The sequence below is a fragment of the Mesoplodon mirus genome, assembly GCF_964341445.2.
Source record: "Mesoplodon mirus genome assembly, contig: SUPER_3_unloc_15, whole genome shotgun sequence".
Lineage (NCBI taxonomy): Eukaryota > Metazoa > Chordata > Mammalia > Artiodactyla > Ziphiidae > Mesoplodon > Mesoplodon mirus.
In genome coordinates this window covers 733,880-757,230 of record NW_028295592.1, presented here as the reverse complement: position 1 = coordinate 757,230, position 23,351 = coordinate 733,880, and the positions used below count along the sequence as shown (strand labels likewise).

General features: G+C 37.5%; 1 protein-coding gene across 1 annotated transcript; it reads left to right on the top strand.

Annotated features, from left to right (window-relative positions):
* Positions 1 to 19,543: 19,543 nt before the first annotated feature.
* On the top strand, positions 19,544 to 22,729 carry LOC309801635 (UDP-N-acetylglucosamine--peptide N-acetylglucosaminyltransferase 110 kDa subunit-like; the record flags this gene model as incomplete). The annotated part of the gene is made up of 1 exon (XM_082646721.1): positions 19,544 to 22,729. Exon 1 carries the CDS (start codon positions 19,589 to 19,591, stop codon positions 22,727 to 22,729), a length of 3,141 nt encoding a protein of 1,046 aa, XP_082502847.1. The 5' UTR covers positions 19,544 to 19,588.
* Positions 22,730 to 23,351: the final 622 nt, after the last annotated feature.

Sequence of the window (23,351 nt, the reverse complement as noted above, 5' to 3'; positions counted from 1 at the left end):
ATATGTAATGTATTAGTATAAGACAATTATATTATGTAATATAAATATAATACATCTATAAAACTATATATATATTTTAATTATACATTACACATACAAGTATGTATAGCTATTTATAATTTTATTTACATAGGAATCTGTTCATCCTAACAATTGATGTAAAAATATGCAATATTTTCAATCAAATGGGCCTTAACCTCACTACCTACACATAACTACTTTTATAATCGTGAGCCCTGTCTAACTCATGCTTCCATATCTCTCAACCTGCTTTTCTACACATGCACATAGACGACACACTTTTATACACGATATATATGTATACTACCAGTTTTCAGTTCAATGTATATAACTATATAATATATATAATTATATTCCTGTGTATGTATACAAATATAAATCAAAGGTATGTGTATAGGTATGTATTTCATACGTTTATATAACTATATCATACAAATAATGTATGTGTATATAAATACATGACTATATACATACATACACAGAAATATACTTATTTAAACAAAAGGGACCTAAATAAACATAGTTCTCTAAGAATAAAACTAGTTATGTCTCACTGTTTCAATAAGAGCTTATAGTTTTCTACTGTATGTGCTTCTATAATTGTTATGAACAATTCCCATTTGTTGAATGTTAAGTTGTTTTAATTTTTTGCCATTATTAATGAAGCTCTAAAGAATACAGTGGGCAAGATTACTTGAAAAACTCTCCTGAAGGAAAACGGTTAGGTATGCTAGGTTAAATGTACACAACTTATTTTTAAGTGTGTGCTTGATTTTTGAAGTATGCAGTAGAAATTTCCAGGACCCTTGAAAGAAGGGTGGTACATGTGTGAGAGTTATAGCTATATTAGGAGTGGATTGAAGATCTTGATAGCTTAGAACAGAAGCTGGAAATCCTGTTTTTATGGAGCCAAGTGGCAAATATTTTAGGCTTTGTAGACCAAAGAGCAAAATTGAGGATATTATTTAGGTACTTAGGTAACCATTTAAAATGTTACCAGTTAAAATGTGAAAATTATTCATAGCTCACAGGCCATAGAAATAGGCATCTGTCTGGATTTGTAATACAGGCCATAGTTTAATGACACACCTGACATAGAGACTTGTTTATAAATGGCCATAACCACGTGAGAGGCAGGAGGTAAGACTCCATCCCTACTAGATGGGAAGTTAGAACTAAACCTATCTATCCCTAGTTTCACCTTCAATGAAAGGGTGTGCCAGGAGAAAAAAATATCTGCTGGCAAAGGGAGACTAAGACCAAATTCTCTTGGCCTCTGCTCTGGGTAGGAAACAGGTAGGAAATCTTGAGAATTCTGAACCCCAGATCTGTGTTCCCAGTCTTTGGGTTGCAAATTTATGTGCGGTCTTGCAAACAGAAGCTAAGAAATTAACTTAAAATGCTCCCAAATCGGTGGTATTCCAAACACAAAACTAAACCCTTTCTGGAGAGGTAGACCTTCAACACAGGCCTATAGCATTCCCACAGGTAAAGTTTAGCTAAACATGAGCTCATGATCTAAATTTACACAATAGTGAAGAAATCAGCTAGAAGTGGAGAGAATCAGCAAAAAACAATCAATACCAGAATTATATTCCCAAGGCCATCCATCAGATGTTGGAATAATCAGGTGCAAGGCAGAAAATATACATAAAACTAGAACTGAAACAAGGAACAAGGATGTTTTAAAAGTCTGGGTAGGATCTCTAACACATTTTTCAAGTACATGTCATTGATAAAGCTAAAAACTCGAAGGTTGTGTAATACAGCAGATTAATCATGGAGAAGTGTGAATTTATGCTGTTTTTAAAAATATGGCAGGTCAGATTTTCTGCCTAATTATATAAGTAGATTTATCTTTAAAAAATGCACATTATTTTAAAGACTTATTGGCTGTAAAATAAGTTAAGGTTATTTCAAAGGGCTTCTCTCCAAAGAAAAGTGAGAAGTAGCAAAACACAGAAAGTCGAGGGGAAAAAATGTCAATATATACATTGCGGTAGGGTGAACTAAGCCTTAGGCTAGCAACAGTGTGGAGGAGCTGACTCTTAGATACTTACAACTAATCTGGAATCTTCAAAAAGTTCAACTATTTATAACTAAAAAGATTTCTTAAAATTAATAACCAAGTGTTTTAATTGACATCAGAAGAGTAAAACAATAAACCCTGAGAACATAGAAAAATAGATAATAAATATATGAGCAGAACTTAGTAAAACAGAAAAAAGTATAAAATTGAAGTGATTTAGTATGTCAAAAGAATATTCTTTGAAAAGATTTAAAAAACACACTTTGATTAAGCAAAACAAAAACATAAGTAAATAATATACAGAAAGAATCAGGACAATGTTAGAGCAGAGAATATATGAAATGCCCATAAATTTGAACATTTCTGTAAAGTGGACAATTTCCTAGCTCCTAAAGTTTACCAAAACTGACACAAGAGGAAATTTATAGCTGGAGCTCTTTCACCAGTAAAGGAATTATGTCAATAGTTTACAATCTTTCACCAAGAAAATACCAGACCCAGCCAGATCATTTGGGAGGTGAATTCTATGGAACTTCTATTAAACAGATAACATCAATATGAACAAAGAAAAAGTTCTAGAGATAGCGAAGGAAGAATTCTCCTTTATTCATCTTATGAAGTCTATAAAATCCTAATACTGAAAATAGATTAGGACTGTAAGGAAAAAGAAATTTACAGGTCAAATTTACTTGTAAATATAAAAGCAAAAATGTTAAACTATGATATTAGCTACCCAAGTTCACTAGAGTAAGAAAAAGCATGAGCAAGTTAGGTAATCCAATGAATGAAAAGGTAGTTTAATGTCAAGGATATATATCAATAGATTGAAAACACCACATTTTATTTCTTTCATCTGTCTCTTTTAAAAATGATAAGTACTTATATTGATCTCTCTTGTACTAGGCACTGTGCTAAGTCACTTACATATTTACTCCTTTAAACCTTCTATCATCCCTGCGGGAAAGTTCTATTTTGCTTCCATTTCTTAGCTAAGACTCTAACCCCCAGGAAAGTGAAGCAACATTTGTAAGTTTTTGTGGATGGTCAGTGATGGGACCAGTACAGGAACATCCAAAGTCTGTGCTTGGGAACAGTGCCCCATGTTGACACTCACATTGCAGATGAAAGGAAAGGAACCATGCACTTACCATATAGATTAAGTCTCACATTACAGGTTAAAGGAAAAGAACCATGCACTTACATTATAGATTAATACCCCCATAACAGGTTAAAGGAAAAAGAAACATGTGCTTCCTCAAAAGTTGTAAAGAAAGCATATCCATTTCTTAATATATTTCCCAATTTCTTTTGCTTGTTTTCTGACCTTTGTAGTGCATTTTGCCATGAGGCAAATTTTATTTCTTATATACTTAAATGTATCCTTTTTTCTTTGTATCTGAGAAAGGTATTCCTCATGAATACTTTATTTCATGTCTCCCAGGTTTCTGATACTTTTACAGTTTCATTATTTTTTAACTTTTAACTACTTGCTGTATCTAGAATTTACTAATGATAGACATATTTTCCCACTTTTGTTGAATAATTTTTGCTACTGATCCAAAATGTGAATTTTATTTTAAACTCAATTCCTTTATGCTCTTGCATCTAATTTTAAGATGCTTCCTATTCCACTGGTTGTTTGCCTATCTAAAACAAAATGCTACCTTAGTTATAATGTAATTATAATATAATAAATGTAATTAGTAAACATAATACGATATATAATAAATAGCATATATAAAATAACAAAATATAATTTACCATATAACAAGGTCCAAGGAGAGCAATACTATACAATCACTTGAAATATCCCGCAAAAGATAGTTTATAAAATTCAATATTCATTTGTAATTTAAAAGAAAGACTAAAATAGGGATTGATGAATGCTTCCAAAATAAGAAGAAATTATATGTCTACAAGAGAAAGAGGTAAATGATAAACTTTAGTAACACTGGCAATAAATGCAGGACAAGATGAGGATGCCTGATATAATGTTAAAGAAAAAGTATTATGTAACATTGTTTTTGCAGGACTGATGAGGTCAGTGAAAAGAGAATCTCATAGAAAAGAGTATCTCGTTCTTCTTAATGTCTGTACACTTGTCCATTGCATGAACATAACAGCTTATTTAGCCAATATGTTACTGATCTGCATCTGGATTTCTAGGTTTTCATGGAATTTTTTATTATGCACAATTGTTTCAAACACTAGGACTTCCTCTTATGTTTATATCTTTTGAAAGAAACAATACCTCCACAGATGATTTATCTGTGCTGGCTGCTAGCTGACTTTGGGTACTTCTCAGTTCTTCCCTTTACCTTCCTTGTCAATATGAAAACGGAAGGCAAGAAGGTCTCCTGTTTAGAGACTGTCAAGATAGATCTTGGTGATAAAGTCTTGGTGGTAAAGGCTAAAAGTATCAACCCAGAACAAACGTTTTTCCAGCTGTAACTATGTGTGACTCCCTTGGCTTGATTCCGTAGAGGATGTCAGACAAGACTGTAGAATCTGCCGTCAAAGTGCTTCCAGTAGGATGAGCTAAGTCAAGTATGGTGGCATATGTAATTCAAGACAAAATATAATGTCTCCTTTTCTCTCCTAGCAAAACATGGTGGAGTGAATGTAGAAGTCACTGTATGCTTTGAATTAAAGGAACACAATAAATCTTGTTTTGGAAGGTAAGTGTTCTGGTCTCTTTGTGGAGATGAATTGGAAATTGTCTAGAAGAAGGAAAATGAGGTTAACCAAAGTTAAACTCATAAATAATTGGGCATTAATTAAATATCTGTGGTCTATGTTTGTCTTTGATCATAATTTCTCCCAACTTATAGACCTCTTTGATACTTGATGAGTCCTTGTCAAAGATGCACTTAACAATGGTTATCACTTGTGTATTGGGTTTTGCCTGGGCCCTGAAGAAACTATCCTAAATTACCAGCTATGATTGTCACTTGATTTCCTCACAGAGAACAATCAGAACTCCTTGTCTTAAGTGGCTTGGAATGTGAAACTAGTTAGTCTCTTAGATATTGTTAGAGGACCCTACAGAGCCCATTGGTGAAAGTTTGGAAAACATGGGGCTTCTTAAAATTGATTCTTGTAGTGCTATAGGAAAGATCACTGAACCAAAAGGATAACGGTGTTTCTGGTTCTGTTGTTAGCGTTCTCCATGGAAACATTGCTGAAGCTTCTGGACTCAATTTCCTTCCCCATGTGTGAATGTCACTGAAAATATCCAACTCCATTCTATCCCCATATAACTTCAGGAACTAAGCAAAATGAAGACTCAAAATTCATTTCAAATAATGAAATGAATATATAACGTAGAATGGAACTGGGAAAATACCTGGTTTAAATTCTGGAAAGTACCAACTATACAATTCTGGATAAGTTGCTTACATTTGCTTAGTCTAATTTAATGCCCATCTCACAGGATGTTATGATGATTAATTTAATATCTTTGTATAACACACAGTGTTATGTAATTTCTCCTTGTTTTTCTTGAGTAAATACATATCCTTAAGCAACTCACTGTAAACAATAGTTACTTACTTGCTTAAATTACTCTTATCTTCTATTATCACCTGAACTGTGTCCTGCTCAAGTTAATATGTGGAAGTCTTAACCCCCAATACCTCGTAATCTGACTGCATTTGGACATAAGGCCCTTAAATAGGTAACTGAGGTCAAATGAGGTCAAATGGGTGGGCTCTAATTCAATATGACTGGTGTCCTTATAAAAAGAACATATTAGGACACAGACATGCACAGAGAGAAGACCATGTGAAGACCAAAGGAAAACATGGCATCTACAAACCAAGAAGAGATACCTCAGAAGAAATCAATCCTGTTGACACCTTATCTCAGATTTCTAGCCTCTACACCCGTGAGTGAGTAAATTTCTGTTGTTTAACCTCCTCAGTCTCTGGGACTTTGTCATGGCAGCTCTAGGAAACTAATACAACTTTTTATGGCCTCCTTGTCTCAAGTTGAAAGTTCAATATTTGGCATCATAGCTAAGAAACAAAAATATCATCTACATTCCTTGTTGTAGTCTTTCTTCCCCATTCTCATTGCTAGTAATTTCCATATTTGGGTCTGTTTTCTGTATCTTGTAAACAGAGCGTTACGCTCACTTCTTGTCTTACTGCTAAGATACAGTAAATGTGCAGATACTGAATAGATTTTGGAGAAGTGCAACATATAGTTGGTGCATGTGTGATAAGTGTGTATTCATATAATTTATACTTTTTCTCTCTTTTCTTCCTTTGGTGTGAGCTAAGATTCTCTGCTTTTGTGACTAGTGCTCCTGAATACTAATCCCTGAATTTAATTCACCAAAAATTGTCAAAAATAATAATCATATGGGGAAAGAGAGAGTGATAGAGGGAGAAGAACAAACAATCAGGCAAGGGCAGTACTGTGAATTATTAGGGTCTTATTAATAAGATTATGTTAGTCTAGAGGAAATGACCGTAAGTACCATCAGTGAGCCCAGTTGGTCTTTACTGAGTGCTAGACACATCCCTGAGTTCTGTTCTTAGTCTCCAACTGTATGATGACTACTGTCTGGAAGTATTATCTGAACAACTAAAGTCACTTAATGGAAAAGGAATATGTCTTTAGAGAAGCAACAGTAATTTTTCTATCTGATTAAAAAGCAATGTTGACTGTCTGGAAACCTCAGTCATATTTGTAAGCAGAAAAGCATTGGCTATTAAAAGTGGATGATGTAAAGAGATGAGCAGAAACTTTGGCGATAGGTATACCTGGATTTAATTCTCACTTCTACCACTTGGCAGCTGGATAGCCTTAGGCAAGTTTCATACCTCCCTGAAATTCACTTAATTCAGTCTGTAAAATGGCATAATAACTTATTATAGCATCCTTTTAGGAATTTTAAATCAGTTATTGAAATAAAAGTACACACTATATAGACAAGTATGGATTCCTCAATAGGTGTTTGACCTTTCATTTCTCCAGTATCCCACCGCCATCAAATAAAGAAAAACACTTTTTAAAATTTACGAATATTTCATTATTCCAAAGTTAAAGCCCTAAAAATAAAAATAATCAACTGGCCTACGATCATACCATTAGAAGAACAAAAAAATAGGTGTTCATGAGAGTTCCAAATGAGAATACAAATTTTCATTAGGCACCTGTTTATGTATGCTATTCTACTCTTTAAAATAAATAATTAAATTTGAAAGACTTATTTCCTCACTTTTAAGACTTTATTAGTTTACAAATTACATATCGACCTATGCTAAATATTATACCGACCCATGCTAATGAATTCAGTACAGAAAACAAAAAACACTGCACTCAAGCAAACTACATATATTTGTGTGTGTGTGTGTGTGTGTGTGTGTGTGTGTGTGTGTGTATATATATGTATATATATATATATATATATATATATATATATATATATATATATATATATATATTACTTAAATGCATTTATATCCTAGCGTGTCTCATAAAGCATTGTTGTAACTCACCGGAATACAAACAATCAAATATAATGGCAAAAGCACTTAATATAAACAGGGCCAAGGAAACATAGACAGAAGATGAAGAAAAGATGAGGGAAATGTGAATAGGAGGAAGTGTAGTTAATCGAGTTGTATGTTTTGACCTTAAGATTCTGTGTGTGGGGACTTCCCTGGTGGCACAGTGGTTGGGAATCCGCCTGCCAGTGCAGGGGACATGGGTTCGAGCCCTGGTCCGGGAAGATCCCACATGCCGCGGAGCAAATAAGCCCATGTGCCACAACTACTGAGCCTGTGCTCTTGGGCCCATGAGCCACAACTACTGAAGCCCGCGTGCCATAACTACTGAAGCCCCAGCGCCTAGAGCCCGTGCTCCGCAACAACAGAAGCCACAGCAATGAAGAGCCCGCACACCACCACGAAGAGTAGCCCCCGCTCGCCCCAACTAGAGACAGCCTGTGTGCAGCAACAAAGACCCAACACGGCCAAAAATAAATAATAAATAAATTTATTTTTTTAAAAAAAGATTCTCTGTGGATAAAACAACATGTAAATAATTGGTTACAAAGCCACATTATTTGAAGGTGCCAGACGGCACATTAACAGTCTGACACAAAGGGACAGCACAGGAAAACTATTCAAAGATAGAGATTTTTAAATATTTGCAGTTTGAAACCTTTTCGAGCATGTATAATGAGCTCGACACATATTTCAACACTCAACATGTTAATCACATGTTCAAAGTATGTCTCAAAGTCATTGGAAATAGCTGTTGTCTCTGTCCCTGATATCCAAAACTGATCTGTGATGTGTAAAACTCAGGAGGTATTGATATCCACTTTTTGGCATCTGAACAGGAAACAAAGTTGTTTCGCAGTGATAATAAAGAATGAAGTAAATGCAAAAGGATACAAAAGACAAATTACTGAGGGAATGTATTAACAGAACGAGTCAAACTAAATTCTGGTGAACTGGGGCCTACGATTGTACACACTCCATGGAAATACCCCAGCCTAAATACTGGCATAGGAGGAAGGGTACTGCGAAGCCCATCACAGTATAATCCTTTAAAATGTCCCTTTCAAGGTTGGCTCCACTCAACACTGAGTATAGGAAATCTTCCCATCAGGCAGAAACACTGGCTGCCCAATGATTGACCAAGAAATTAACACACTAATGAATAAATGATGCTAATTTATTTCTATCCCTGACAATGGGAAACAGCACACACTCTGTGTCAATGGTATGTCCTCTTTCCCACTTTTCTAAGTGGGAAATTATGTTTTTCCCTTCATTGCTTTATATCATGTGTGGCAGGCATGATGGGAAATGGCTATCAATGGTTCTGTTATTGATTTCTACCTTCATTTCACTGTGGCTAAAGAGGATACTTTGTATGATTTCAATTTCTTAAAAATGTATTGGTACTTGTACTGTGGCCTAACATATGGTCTTTCCTTGAGAGTGTTCCATGTGTACTTGGGAAAAATGTGTATTCTGCTGTTGTTGAGTGGAGTGATCTATATACGGCTGTAAGGTTTAGTTGGTTAAATGTGTTATTCAGTCCCCCTACCTCTCTACTGATCTTCTGTCTAGATGTGTTTTCCATTATTGAAAGCAAGGTATTGATCTCCAACTATTATTTTAGAACTATCTATTTCTTCCTTCAATTCTGTCAATGCTTGCTTCACATATTTGGGGGTTGTTTGGTACATATATGTTTATAGGTGTTCTATCTTCTTGATAGATTGAACTTGTTATCAACATATAGTGGCCTCCTTTTCCTCTTGTGATAGTTTTTGATTTAAAGTTTATTTTGTGTGATAGTAACATAGCCATCCCAGATCTATCTTCCTTCCTTCCTTCCTTCCTTTCTTTTTCTGTCTCTCTTTCCTTCTTTTTTGTTACTATTTGCATGGGATATTTTATTCTATGCTTTATCTTTCAAGCAGCTTGTGTCTTTTGAAATCAAGTGAGTTTTTTGCGGACAGCATATACTTGGATTATGGTTGTTTTTAAAGTCCATTCTGCCAATGTTTATCTTTTTATTGGAGAGCTTAATCCACTTACTTTTTCAAAAATTACTGATGAGGAAGAACTTAATTCTGTCTATTTCCTGCTTGTTTTCTGTATGTCTTATGCATTTTTTGCCCCTCATTTACTCCATTACTGACTTCTGTGCTTAGCCGATTTTCTTGTGGTGAACTCTTGATTCCCTTTTCATTTCTTTTTGCATATAGTCTATTGATATTTTCTTTGTGGTTATCAAGAAGATGACATTTACCATTCTAAAGTTAAAACAATATAATTTCAATTGAAACCAACTTCAGTAGCACACAGAAACTCTGTTCCTCTACAGTTCCGTTCCTCCTCTTTACATTATTATTGTCACAAATTACACCTTTATACATTGTGAGCCCAATAACATGGATTTATGATTATTTTATACATTTGTTTTTTCAATCATGTAAGAAATAAAAAGTAGAGCTACAAGCCAATAACACAATACTGGCTTTAGTATTTGCCCATGTATTTATCTTTACTGGAGATTTCTATTTATTTTTACAGCTTCAAGATGCTGTCTAGTGTCCTTTCATTTCAACCTGAAGGTTCAATATAGCATTTCTCATAGGGCAGTGGTAGGAAGTTGTAAAATAAATGCCCTCAGACTTTGTTCATCTGGGAATGCGTTAATTTCTCCCCAAGTTTTGAAACCAGTTTGGCCAAATATAGAATTCTTGGTGGACAATTTTTTTTCTTTCAGCACTTTAAATATGTCTGGCCTCTTGCTTCCGTGGTTTCATATAGGAAATTAGCTCTAATCTTTTTGAGGATCCCTGCTTTGTAACAAATTTCTTTTTTCTTTCTCCTTTGGGAGAAAAGATTCTTTCTGTGTCGTTTGGCTTCTGAGAGTTTGATTATACTGGTTTTTGCTGTGGGGTTCTTTGAGTTTTTCTTAGTCCTGAAATCAGCCAAAGATTTATAGCAGCCAAACACATAGTGAACCAGGGAAGAGGCAATTTGAAAATGGCAGGAAAGCTTTGTGGCATTTTTACTTGCCCTTGCCCCATCCACTGTTAGTGTAGTGATGGTGTTAAAGTGGTGGAGTCTTAATGCAGTGATAGTCTTAAAGTAGCAGCAGACCATTCCTAGTATGGGACCCTCAATCCTGCTTCAGGAGGGAGCAGAGGAGACTGTACTCTCAGATTATTATGTGTATCTGTTCTAACCTGTCTGGGAGCTACCTGAAGGACTGACACAAGATGCTTATCTCTGTCTTAGCTAACTTGGAACACAGTCTGGAAAAGCAGTGGTCAATGCTCAAAAAAAGTGCAAGGTGAACTAACAAAGCACAGATGGCTGGGGCAGAAGACTGTGCATTGAAATACAATAGACCACAGAAGATGCAGGAGCCAAAGTTGGGAGAGATTCTTTGGGAAATTAGAACCTACAAAAAGTACAAATGTGTCCAGAGAAATTAGGAAAGCCACATGCATACTCGAGATAAGATGCATGTTCTGAAAACACCAGAGGAGTCTCTAAGCTTTTACCATGGGCTGAGCCCTGAACTCAATGCAGGTCAGCTAAATGTTGAAGGAGTGATCCAGCAGTCTGCACAATGGGCAGAGGTGTGTGGTTTTGGGTGTGCATGTGGATGTGCTTGTGTGTATTTATTTTTGTTTGTTTTAGGTGCAGGAATTCAAGGAAATCTCTGTCAAAACATTAGCTAAACATGAACTAAAGGAACAGAGACTTCAGTGCGTACATACGATAAGGAAAACAGTCATTGCAAAAATAGTTTGGAAAGGTCCCTAAACAAACAGACTACTACAGCCTCCAACAATCAAAAGCCCAGGAAACCCTGGGAAAGTGGGAGAATCTGATTTCCATAGATACCACATTATAATATTTGAAAGACAAATTTTCAACCAAAAAAAATCACAAGGTATACAAAGACATGGAAAAGTATGGTCCATTTAAGAAAACAAATTAATTGATGAAATCATCCCTAAGGAAGCCCAGACATTTCTCCACTGCATATTCTGGCCTCCTTTGTCCTGGATTCATTGACCATAAGTGCATGGGTTTCTTTCTGAGCTCTCTATTCTGTTCCAGTGATCGATGTTTTTGTGCCAGTACCATACTGTTTTGATTACTGTAGTTTTTTAGCACAGTCTGAAGCCAGGGAGCATGATTCCTCCAGTTGTGTTCTTCTTTCTCAAGACTGTTTTAACTATTCAGGATCTTTTGTGTTTCCATACAAACTTTAAAATTATTTGTTCTAGGCCTGTGGAAAATGCCCTTGATATGTTGATACAGACTGCATTGAATCCGTCGATTTCCTTGGGTATGATGGTATATTAATTCTTCCAATCCGTGACCATGGTATATCTTTCCAGCTGTTTGTGTCATCTTTAATTTCTTGTATCAGTGTCATATAGTTCCCTGGGTACAGGTCTTTTACCTCCTTAGGCAGATTTATTCTTCTGTATTTTATTCTTTTTTACGCGATTATAAATGGGATTGTTTCCTTAATTTCTCTTTCTGATAGTTCACTCTTAGTGTATAGAAATACGGTAGATTTCTAGATATAAATTTTGTATCCTGCAAATTTACCAAGTTCATTTTTGAGCTCTAATAATTTTTTGATGGTGTCTTTCAGATTTTCTATGTATCATGCCATCTGCAAACAGTGACAGTTTTACTTTTTCCTTTCCATTTTGGAGTCCTTTTATTTATTGACTTTTCTTGTCTGATTGCTGTGGCTAGGACTTCCAAAAGTACCTTCAATAAAAGTGGTGAGAGTGGGCATCCTTGTCTTGTTCCTGATCTCAGGGGAAATGCTTTCAGCTTTTCACCATTGAGTATGTTAGCTATGAGCTTGTCATATATGGCCTTTATTATGTTGAGGTATGTTCCCTCTATGCCCACTTTCTGGAGAGTTTTTACCATGAATGGATATTGAATTTTTTTCAAAAGATTTTTCTTCATCTATTGAGATGATCATATGGTTTTTAGTCTTCAATTTGTTACTGTGATGATAAGAGACCTAAGAGAGCTACAGAGGCTAAGTGACCTTTCCTTCCCTGAATGGGTAGGTATCCTTGTTCTGCCTTCTAATTGAGTTAGTATCTGCGTAAAGAACTGCCTGGTGTCATTTAGTTCACAATACACTGTTGTGGCAATATAGAAATGAATTTGCCTAAATCATTTGGCTTTTCTAAATTATAGTAAATGAATATACTGAATGAATAATTCAACTTAAGGAAATGTTCTTAAAAATATATTAATGTAGGCACTTCAGCAGAGAATTGAAAACAAAACAAATAATTCAGGTAAAATTAAAGTACACTCAGTTGTATCCAGTTTCCTCTTGTAAATCTCTCTTTTTCATTTGAGTGGACAGTCACTGGAGAATATCTGACTTGGGGCTAAGGAAATCTAAGCCTTCTTGGCCACACTGTATTCCCTTATGTCGTTTAATAAAGACACCAGTTGGGTTGCTGAAAAAATAGTGGGAAAAATCAATGCCTCACATCCAAAGGGCAGCTCTTGAAAATACGTGGATTGTCGTAGTCATTTTGCTCTTCTGGCCTCAGAAGTTCTAATCTTAACCTTAGCCCCTCATGCAGAGAGACTTTTGAAACCAATTCGCACATTACTCATTATGTGACTGTTGAATAAGAGAAACCCAGCTCTTTTCCTGTGCTTTCAACCAGTTATCTTCTTCAAAACTTTGTTTGGATTGTTATACCTTAATCTTGCCTGGCAAGGGACTTATGGGAAGGTTCTTATTGTTTGAAAGTTTGGTGCCAGTATCTGCAAAGAAAGAAGAAAGTAAAGAAGGAAAGGTGTGTTTATCAAACATCCCAATAGTGAAGGTGTGTGAAAGCAACTTTTGAAAAAGTGAATCTGTCAGAGTTTAGCCGTATTATTACATTTTATTTTATTCATTGAACATAAATAATTATCAGTGAATCCTTTCTAGATTTTCTAGTTTCCCAAAGTTCCCTGTATTCACATTCTAAGGTGAAAAATGGTATTTTAAGTCACTGCTCTCCACCTTATATTATTTATAATCACTCCTCATGACCTCTTCCTTCAAAGAAACGTGATCCTGAGAAGTGTCCTTTGTTTGTCTTTGTGGAATAAGTGATGGGGATGCATCCTGGAGACCTGTGAGATGTTTAAATTGTGGCCTAATGAAACTAGGATGGAGAGTTCTGGAAAGATCTGGAAAGATGGCTGGTAGAGTGTGGCCAGATGTGGGAGAAGAGACACGTACAGAGAGAGGGAGAGGAAATTTTCAGAGGGAGAAAATTAAACAAATAATTCAATAAGTTTTGTTGTGTGGTGTGGGATGCAAGCCTTTCTCTCCCCCTTTCCTTCACAATCTCTTTGTTAAAGACTGTGTTTTTCATTAGTTTTACTAAGATAGGATTTGCCGTTCTCTTTGGATACTGAGAATGGACCCATGGAAACAGTTACATTTGGGTTATCTCTGACTATCTTTAATGAAGAACATAAATATTGGCCACACTATCTACGCACATGCTATCACCATGCCTTTTTTGTTCTCTGTTCATATATCTAAGTCCTCTTCTTTGAGGTCAATCTCAAACCTCACCTGAAATGTACATTTATTGATAGATTCAACCCATAATGAACTGTCCCTTCTTTGTGCTCCTTAGGCTCTGATTATTTATAAAAACTCATTTTTGAACTTAGACACTGTCCAATATGATATATTAGTTATTTCATCAGCATATGTTATATCCTCAACACAGTTATAAGCTTTTGTGGGGCTGGGATCATACATTCTGTAATTTTTCTCAGTACTTACACTTACTTTGATAGAAAGCGCATTCATTCATCTGAACATCATTTATTGAGTGTTAATTAAATGTCTCAACTCAGTCAATATTGTTTGAATGAATGCATGCATGAATGAGGGAGTATGCAATAGGAAGCCTAATGTACCGCCCGATGTGAAAAAACCAAAAACATAAACACAAAAGCAAGCCGAAAAGTGGCCCAGGACTTTCTGTAAAATATCCTGCTTTTGTTGGATGAGGCCATGAAAATCAAAATGCTCCTGAAAGGTCTTAAGAGCTGACCAAGAATAGTAAACAATTGAAATTCTCTCAGGCTTATTCAACCCTATCACTGGACACATTTATACCTCTCAGGAATGTTATTAAAAGAAGAGATTAATAAAGCTTTTATAGATGAGTTGATAAATCTCTAAATATTTAAATCTTTATTTCCTCCTAGGTTTCTCTAGTTTGGGTTTCCAAAAGATTTCAAGAAACCGCAAGATAATTAAAAAATTAGACATTATCTTTCTTACCTTCATGTTTTTTTATGGTAAACACATTTTATTTTCTCCATAGTGCTGCCCAATTTCCACCAGTACAGTTTTTAAGTGAATTTTGCTCTGGATGGTGGGATATATAAGATGTAAATGAATTGTTTGTATATGTTTTAGAATTCTTCAAAAGGGCCTGGCCATGGAAATGCATTGAATCTTACTTAAATAAGTAAAGTAACTTCCTCAGAATTATCATTTTATTCTGGTTAGGATACTCTCTGCCCTGGTTTGTTAAAATTTCCCTCTAGAGTGGTTTTAATTTTGTTTCTGATAGGGTCCTAGGATTTATTGCCACACCCATCCTGCATCTGGTTTTCTTTGAATTACTCTCCTTGCAGTTTCTGATTCATACAGGGCCTTACAGGTTAGTGACAACCTGACCATCACAACTCTGGGAAGGACAGGCCTACTTTTCAGAGGTGTTGATGTTTTCTGTACCTGAAGGATTTCAAGAAATATCAATCTTCCTCACCACCTCCCTTGGCCCTCTTAATGGACTAAGCAGTTCCTCATGAAAGTTCTGTAGGATATCTGTACTAACTTCTCCATATTGTTCCATCCTGAGTCTAAATTCCTGGCCTCAAGGTAATGTTAGATTTCTAGCTCCAGCCCCTAGTTACATAAGGCCTATACTAAGGAACGGAACCCATACACATCAGTCTGCTCTTATTTCTCTGGATTTAATTTCTCTGTTACTTTCTAAAACATGCAGGTGTTCCTTTCTTTCTTTTAATCTCAGCTATGTGCTTTTAACATTTTGAAAACTGACCCAGAATTTACATATGTCTCCAGTAAGAGTACACTAAATTGAGCTTAGTCTGCTCTTCTACTGGCATATTTGAGATCCAAATAATTTGCTACTTAACTGGATTCAGTTTCCTGTATATTTCAGGCGCCTAAAACTCACCATGTTCCAAATTTCCCCCCTTTATAGTTAGTAATTTTCTTGGGAATCTGGATAACATTAGATGGAATAAAGTTAGTGAGTGGCCCAGGATTGCCTGAAATTTTGTTTGTCAGAGTGGCCAGGGAAAGTTCAGCAAAGAAGAAAACCAAATGAAAAACAGAATCACATTATTATGGCTGAGACAAGATTCCATGCAGAACTCTCTGTAGAGCTGGGTTGGGTCATAACTTATGCCAGAGCTCTAGGTGGGGTTGACACCATCTCATGCCAAGCTCTCAGTTCTGGGCTGACGTCATCTCTGGTCCACTCTATGGAGTGGAAACTTTGGAGGAATGGCCAATGTGTTCCACAGTGTAGGAAGAGGGAAACTGTGAATGTTACTTTCTAAATTGTGGAGGAACTAACCACTGTAAATGTGCCTTGAACTATGGTGTTTAATTTGACCAGTCAGATCAATGACTTTCCCCTTGAATGAAATGCTGCTACATATATGAGCAGAAAACAAACCTGGTATAAGGAATAGATAGCTAGTGGGAAGCAGCCGCATAGCCCAGGAAGATCAGCTCTATGCTTTGTGACCACCAAGAGGGGTGACATAGGGAGGGTGGGAGGGAGGGAGATGCAAGAGGGAAGAGATATGGGGACATATGTATATGTATAACTGATTTACTTTGTTTTAAAGCGGAAACTAACACACCATTGTAAAGGAATTATACTCCAATAAAGATGTTTAAAAAAAAAACTAGTATAAGGAGATGGAGAGACTGGGAGTCTTATTTTCCCAGCAATTAACTTTTCCTCGACCATGACCTTCCCTTTGAGTCTCCTAGACCTTGGGGATGATCGCAACCCCTTGGGTTGGGTGATGGCAACCCCATCTTCACTAGAACCTCTATAGTTAACTTTGATTTTTCCCACTCCGTCTATCCATCCCATGTATGCAGTCAGACATTGGATCTTGGACTTTTACTGACAAAATATCCTTGAATATAACCACTTCTTTTCACTGCCACTGCTACTGCTTTTGTCACTGCCTTAACTAGGGCTTTATCTTTAAGTTCTTTATATAAATATATAAATATCTATATATAAATAAAATATACAAATAAATAAAATGTAATATTAATTCTGATGATTTTAAAGTCTTTTCTTGATAAAGACTTTTCCTGACAAATATACACAATATCTTATATAAATATTTGTGTATTATCTGTTCTTTTCTTAGAATTTTAGTCATATGATTCTATCTCTTGGTATGTCTAGAACTTTTTGATTGAATGCTGACTATTTTATTTGGCTTTTTAAATTTTTCTCAGTGGAAATGTTGTTTTGCTTCAAAATATTTTACTCTACCTGGAAGTAGCAAATCTTCAAAATACAATTTTTTAAATGCTTTCAAATATCTATACTATAGGTGTCACAAAATCTAGAAAAATGACATTTGAAAATTAACTACTGCCAGATGTGTCTCTATAAAACTTTTTCCCCACTCTTGTAGCTATATATTCTTTAACTGCCTCCTCATATGACAGTTTATGTGTTTTAGAAATAAAATTTTAAGAAATAAACTTTGTAGTTTATACACATAGATTTCTTTTCACATGGTTGATTAGAGTTTGCTTTTAGTTATTAATAGTTTAGAAAAGTTTATTTCAGCGTCACAATTTATTATTGATAATGTCGCATTAATGTTCATTGTTAACTTTGAGAAAACCTCTATGGATTACTTCCTCATAAATATTTACTATTATAAATGCATTACTGATTTCAGTACTGCTATAGGTTTGTGCATTACAGGAATTCTGATAAAATACTCACTCACACCATTCCATTACACACATTATTGATGGGGTATATTCTTTTATTTATTTATTTATTTATTTATTTAATTTATTTATTTATTTATTTAATTTTGAGTGTGTTGTGTCTTCGTTGCTGTGTGCAGGGTTTCTCTAGTTGCAGCGACCGGGGGATACTCTTTGTTGCGGTATGCAGGCTTCTTATTGCGGTGGCTTCTCTTGTTGCAAAGCACAGGCTCTAGGCACACAAGCTTCAGTAGTTGTGGCTCGCAGGCTCAGTAGTTGTGGCTCACGGGCTCTAGAGCAAAGGCTCTATAGTCGTGGCACACGGTCTTAGTTGCTCTGCACCATGTGGGATCTTCCTGGACCAGGGCTCGAACCCATGTCCCCTGCATTGGCAGGTGGCTTCCTAACCACTGTGCCATCAGGGAAGCCCCTGGAGTATACTGTTTTTTTTTTTTTTTGCGGTATGCTGGCCTCTCACTGTTGTGGCCTCTCCCCGTTGTGGGGCACAGGCTCCGGACATGCAGGCTCAGTGGCCATGGCTCACGGGCCTAGCTGCTACGTGACATTTGGGATCTTCCCAGACTGGGGCATGAACTCGTGTCCCCTGCATCGGCAGGCAGACTCTCAACCACTGCACCACCAGGGAAGCCCTGGAGTATATTCTTGACAGAAGGAAATTTCCGTTTTGACTAAGCATTGAAGAAAACTGAATCTTTGACTTATCTTTCATATGCCTGATGATAGAAATAATTTTCCACAGAATAACTTCTGGTTTTATACTTTTCAGTTCTTTTTTTCTTCTTCAAACGCACATGCTTTGAGAGCTGTGAAGTGCAAGACATGGCTATATTGTAAGGTGGTTTTTGTCCTTACGCTTCTGTGTCTTGTGCTAGTTATGTCAGTAGAGTAGTCAGTAAGAGTACTGGAAGTTATTCCTGTAATGGGATATTATATAGTCAATTACATATGGTGGTGTCTGAAAATCACATAATAGCCTCACTTAAAACATCTCCTTAGCCAGATTTCAAGAAAGCCTGTGACCAATCCAATATAATCCAACATAGAAGAATAGAAGGAAAATTGACATAGAAATAGACGCTGGACTTACCTGATGGAAATTAAAATATCTCACTTTTGACAATTTTGCAAAAACCTATAATGACATGAACTAATTTCTAGGGTTCTTTGTAGGACCTCAAAAGGAACCCATAGAGTTGTGGAACAACAATAGAAGCTACTGTGATGAGAAGCCCGGGCACCGCAACAAAGAGTAGCCCCCGCTCGCCGCAACTAGAGGAAGCCTGCACGCAGCACTGAAGACCCAACACAGCCAAAATAAAAATAAATAAATAAAAATAAATAAATTTATCTTTTAAAAGTAATACTCAGGTTTGAGGCATGAGAAATTTGATGAGGAGAAATTAGCTAATGTTTGCAGAACTTTTAAAATATCAAACTCAGTCTCTAAGATTTTAGCATTCTATACAACATCGGTTACTTATTAGTGGTTTGGGAAGGCCAATTTAAAATTTTCTCATCTTACTGTACTGAAATTCACGGCCCTAATGTTTTCCACGTTGACTATATGAATGATGAAGAAAAGTCAATCATGTATTTCATTTCCAACTGGACAGAAAACAATATTTTAAAAAGTGTTTGGCCTACTGACTTTTGATTTTTTCTAAGGCAAATGGATAGGTAATTTTTATTCCCTGATTAGCAGAAAAATGGTGGAAGAGGGCAGGGTTAAGAATTAAGATTTCAAGAGCATGAGAGGTAGATGGCCAACCATAGTTCCTATGGTTCAGTGCCTGTAACTGTTGCCACCGCTTACGCATGCCAAAGCAGTGGTACGGCTGCTGGGCTCGTGTTTGCTACCACTAGAAACATTCTTGCCAGTAGTGGCGGCAGCGGGACTCCATTACCCCCTTTTTTCACTCTCTCCAGAAGCTCCAGATGGCGTCTTCCGTGGGCAACGTGGCCGACAGCACAGAACCAACGAAACGTATGCTTTCCTTCCAAGGGTTAGCTGAGCTGGCACATCGAGAATATCAGGCAGGAGATTTTGAGACAGCTGAGAGACACTGCATGCAGCTCTGGAGACAAGAGCCAGGCAATACTGGTGTACTTTTATTACTTTCATCTATACACTTCCAGTGTCGAAGGCTGGACAGATCTGCCCACTTTAGTACTCTGGCAATTAAACAGAACCCTCTTCTGGCAGAAGCCTATTCGAATTTGGGGAATGTGTACAAGGAAAGAGGGCAGTTGCAGGAAGCAACTGAGCATTACCAGCATGCATTGCGTCTCAAACCAGATTTCATCAATGGTTATATTAACCTGGCAGCCGCTTTGGTAGCAGCAGGCGACATGGAAGGGGCAGTACAAGCTTACGTCTCTGCTCTTCAGTACAATCCTTCTTTGTACTGTGTTCGCAGTGACCTGGGGAACCTGCTCAAAGCCCTGGGTGGCTTAGAAGAAGCCAAGGCATGTTATTTGAAAGCAATTGAGATGCAACCGAACTTTGCAGTAGCTTGGAGTAATCTTGGCTGTGTTTTCAATGCACAAGGGGAGATTTGGCTTGCAATTCATCACTTTGAAAAGGCTGTTACCCTTGACCCCAATTTTCTGGATGCTTATATCAATTTAGGAAATGTCTTCAATGAGGCACGGATTTTTGACAGAGCTGTGGCAGCTTACCTTCGTGCCCTAAGCTTGAGTCCAAATCATGCAGTGGTACATGGCAACCTGGCTTGTGTATACTATGAGCAAGGCCTGATGGATCTGGCAATAGACACCTACAGGCGAGCTATTGAATTGCAACCACATTTCCCTGATGCTTACTGCAACCTAGCCAACGCTCTCAAAGAGAAGGGCAGTGTTGCTGAAGCAGAAGATTGTTATCATACAGCTCTCCGGCTGTGTCCCACCCATGCAGACTCTCTGAATAACCTAGCCAATATCAAAGGAGAACAGGGAAACAGTGAAGAGGCAGTTCGCTTGTATCGTAAAGCATTAGAGCTCTGCCCAGGCTTTGCTGATGCCCATTCAAATTTAGCAAGTGTATTGAAGCAGCAGGGAAAACTGCACGAAGCTCTGATGCATTATAAGGAGGCTATTCGAATCAGTCCTACCTTTGCTGATGCGTACTGTAATATGGGAAACACTCTATGGGAGATGCAGGATGTTCAGGGAGCCTTGCAGTGTTATACTCGTGCCGTGCAGATCAACCCTGCATTTGCGGATGCCCACAGCAATCTGGCTTCCATGCACCAGGATTCAGGGAATATTCCAGAAGCAATTGCTTCTTATCGCAGTGTTCTGAAGCTTCAACCTGATTTTCCTGACGCTTATTGTAATTTGGCTCATTGCCTGCAGGTTGTCTGTGATTGGACAGACTATGATGAGCGAATGAAGAAGTTGGTGAGCATTGTGGCTGACCAGTTGGAGAAGAATAGGTTGCCTTCTGTGCAGCCTCATCATAGTATGCTCTATCCTCTTCCTCATGGCTTCAGGAAGGCTATTGCTGAGAGGCATGGGAGCCTCTGCTTGGCTAATATAAGTGTCCTTCATAAACCACCGTATGAACATCCAAAAGACTTGAAGCTCAGTGATGGTCGACTGTGTGTAGGATACGTGAGTTCTGACTTTGGGAATCATCCTACTTCTCACCTTATGCAGTCTATTCCAGGCATGCACAATCCTGATAAATTTGAGATATTCTGTTATGCCCTGAGCCCACATGATGGCACAAACTTCCGAGCGAAGGTGATGGCAGAAGCCAATCATTTCACTGATCTTTCTCAGATTCCATGCAATGGGAAAGCAGCAGATCACATCCATCAAGATGGTATACACATCCTTGTAAATATGAATGGTTATACCAGGGGTGCTCGAAATGAACTCTTTGCTCTCAGGCCAGCTCCTATTCAGGCAATGTGGCTGGAGTACCCTGGGACTAGTGGCGCGCTTTTCATGGATTATATCATCACTGATCAGGAAACGTCACCTGCTGAAGTTGCTGAGCAGTATTCCGAGAAACTGGCTTATATGCCCCATACATTCTTTATTGGTGATCATGCTAATATGTTCCCTCACCTGAAGAAAAAAGCCGTCATCGATTTTAAGTCCAATGGGCACCTTTATGACAATCGGATTGTGCTGAACGGCATCGACCTCCAAGCATTTCTTGATAGTCTATCAGATGTGCAAATAGTCAAGATGAAATGTCCTGATGGAGAAGACAATGCAGACAGCAGTAATACAGCTCTTAATATGCCTGTCATTCCTATGAATACTGTTGCAGAAGCAGTTATTGAAATGATTAACAGAGGACAAATTCAGATTACAATGAATGGATTCAGTATTAGCAATGGCCTGGCAACTACCCTGATCAACAATAAGGCTGCCACTGGAGAGGAGGTTCCCCGTACCATTATTGTAACCACACGTTCTCAGTACGGGTTACCAGAAGATGCCATTGTCTACTGTAACTTTAATCAGTTATACAAAATTGACCCATCTACTTTGCAGATGTGGGCAAATATTCTGAAGCGTGTTCCCAATAGTGTACTGTGGCTGTTGCGTTTTCCAGCAGCAGGAGAAGCTAATATTCAACAGTACACACAAAATGTGGGCCTTCCCCCGAACCGTGTCATTTTTTCACCTGTTGCTTCTAAAGAGGAACATGTTCGGAGAGGCCAGCTGGCTGATGTCTGCTTGGACACTCCACTCTGTAATGGCCACACCACAGGGATGGATGTCCTTTGGGCAGGGACCCCCATGGTGACTATGCCAGGAGAGACTCTTGCTTCCCGAGTTGCAGGTTCCCAGCTCACTTGTTTAGGCTGTCTTGAGCTGATTGCTAAAAATAGGCAAGAATATGAAGAGATAGCTGTGAAACTGGGAACTGATCTCGAATACCTGAAGAAAATTCGTGGCAAAGTCTGGAAGCAGAGAACATCTAGCCCTCTGTTCAACACCAAACAATACACAATGGAACTAGAGCGGCTCTACCTACAGATGTGGGAGCATTATGCAGCTGGCAACAAACCTGATCACATGATTAAGCCGGTTGAAGTCACTGAGTCGGCCTAAATAATGGCTGTGTGCCCAGGAGAATTACCCCTGTAGCTGAGCCTCAACCTTCTGGGGGAAAGGGAACTACTTTTTCAATATCATGGTGCAGATGGGTGACAGACAATGATAAGAAATAGCACAGCCAGACTTGCTTCCTGCATGATCACGATAGGGAGAGACCCAAGAGATGCAAAACGGCTGTTCCACAAGGAGTCTCCATCGAATTTTGCAGCAGCCAGGTGTCTGGAGGGTCTGGAAGGTAAGTCTGGAAGGTCTGATCTCCCTTGGTCTTCCAGGGGATGGATGGTTAGTGTGGAAGGGAGATAGAGATTGCCCAGCCATTTTGTGATTATCATGGATTGATTGAGTCTTCTGAATTAATTTTTTTCTTTATATTTTGGGTATTGGAGCTTTTAAAAATATTTGGTTTCAGGTATTTTTATTCATGTGAAGTGTATATGATTCTCTTGAGATAAGGTTTTAAGCTAAAATATTCCTTGTTTTAGTTTCTGAACTCTACCGATAAATGGGGACTTTGCTGGTGTAGTCTTTTTATAGGTTTTATAAACCACTTGAGCCTATATCAGTCACTTTAGTGTCTGACATAACGTTTGGAAGTCTCAGTGCTTTGTTGGTTTGT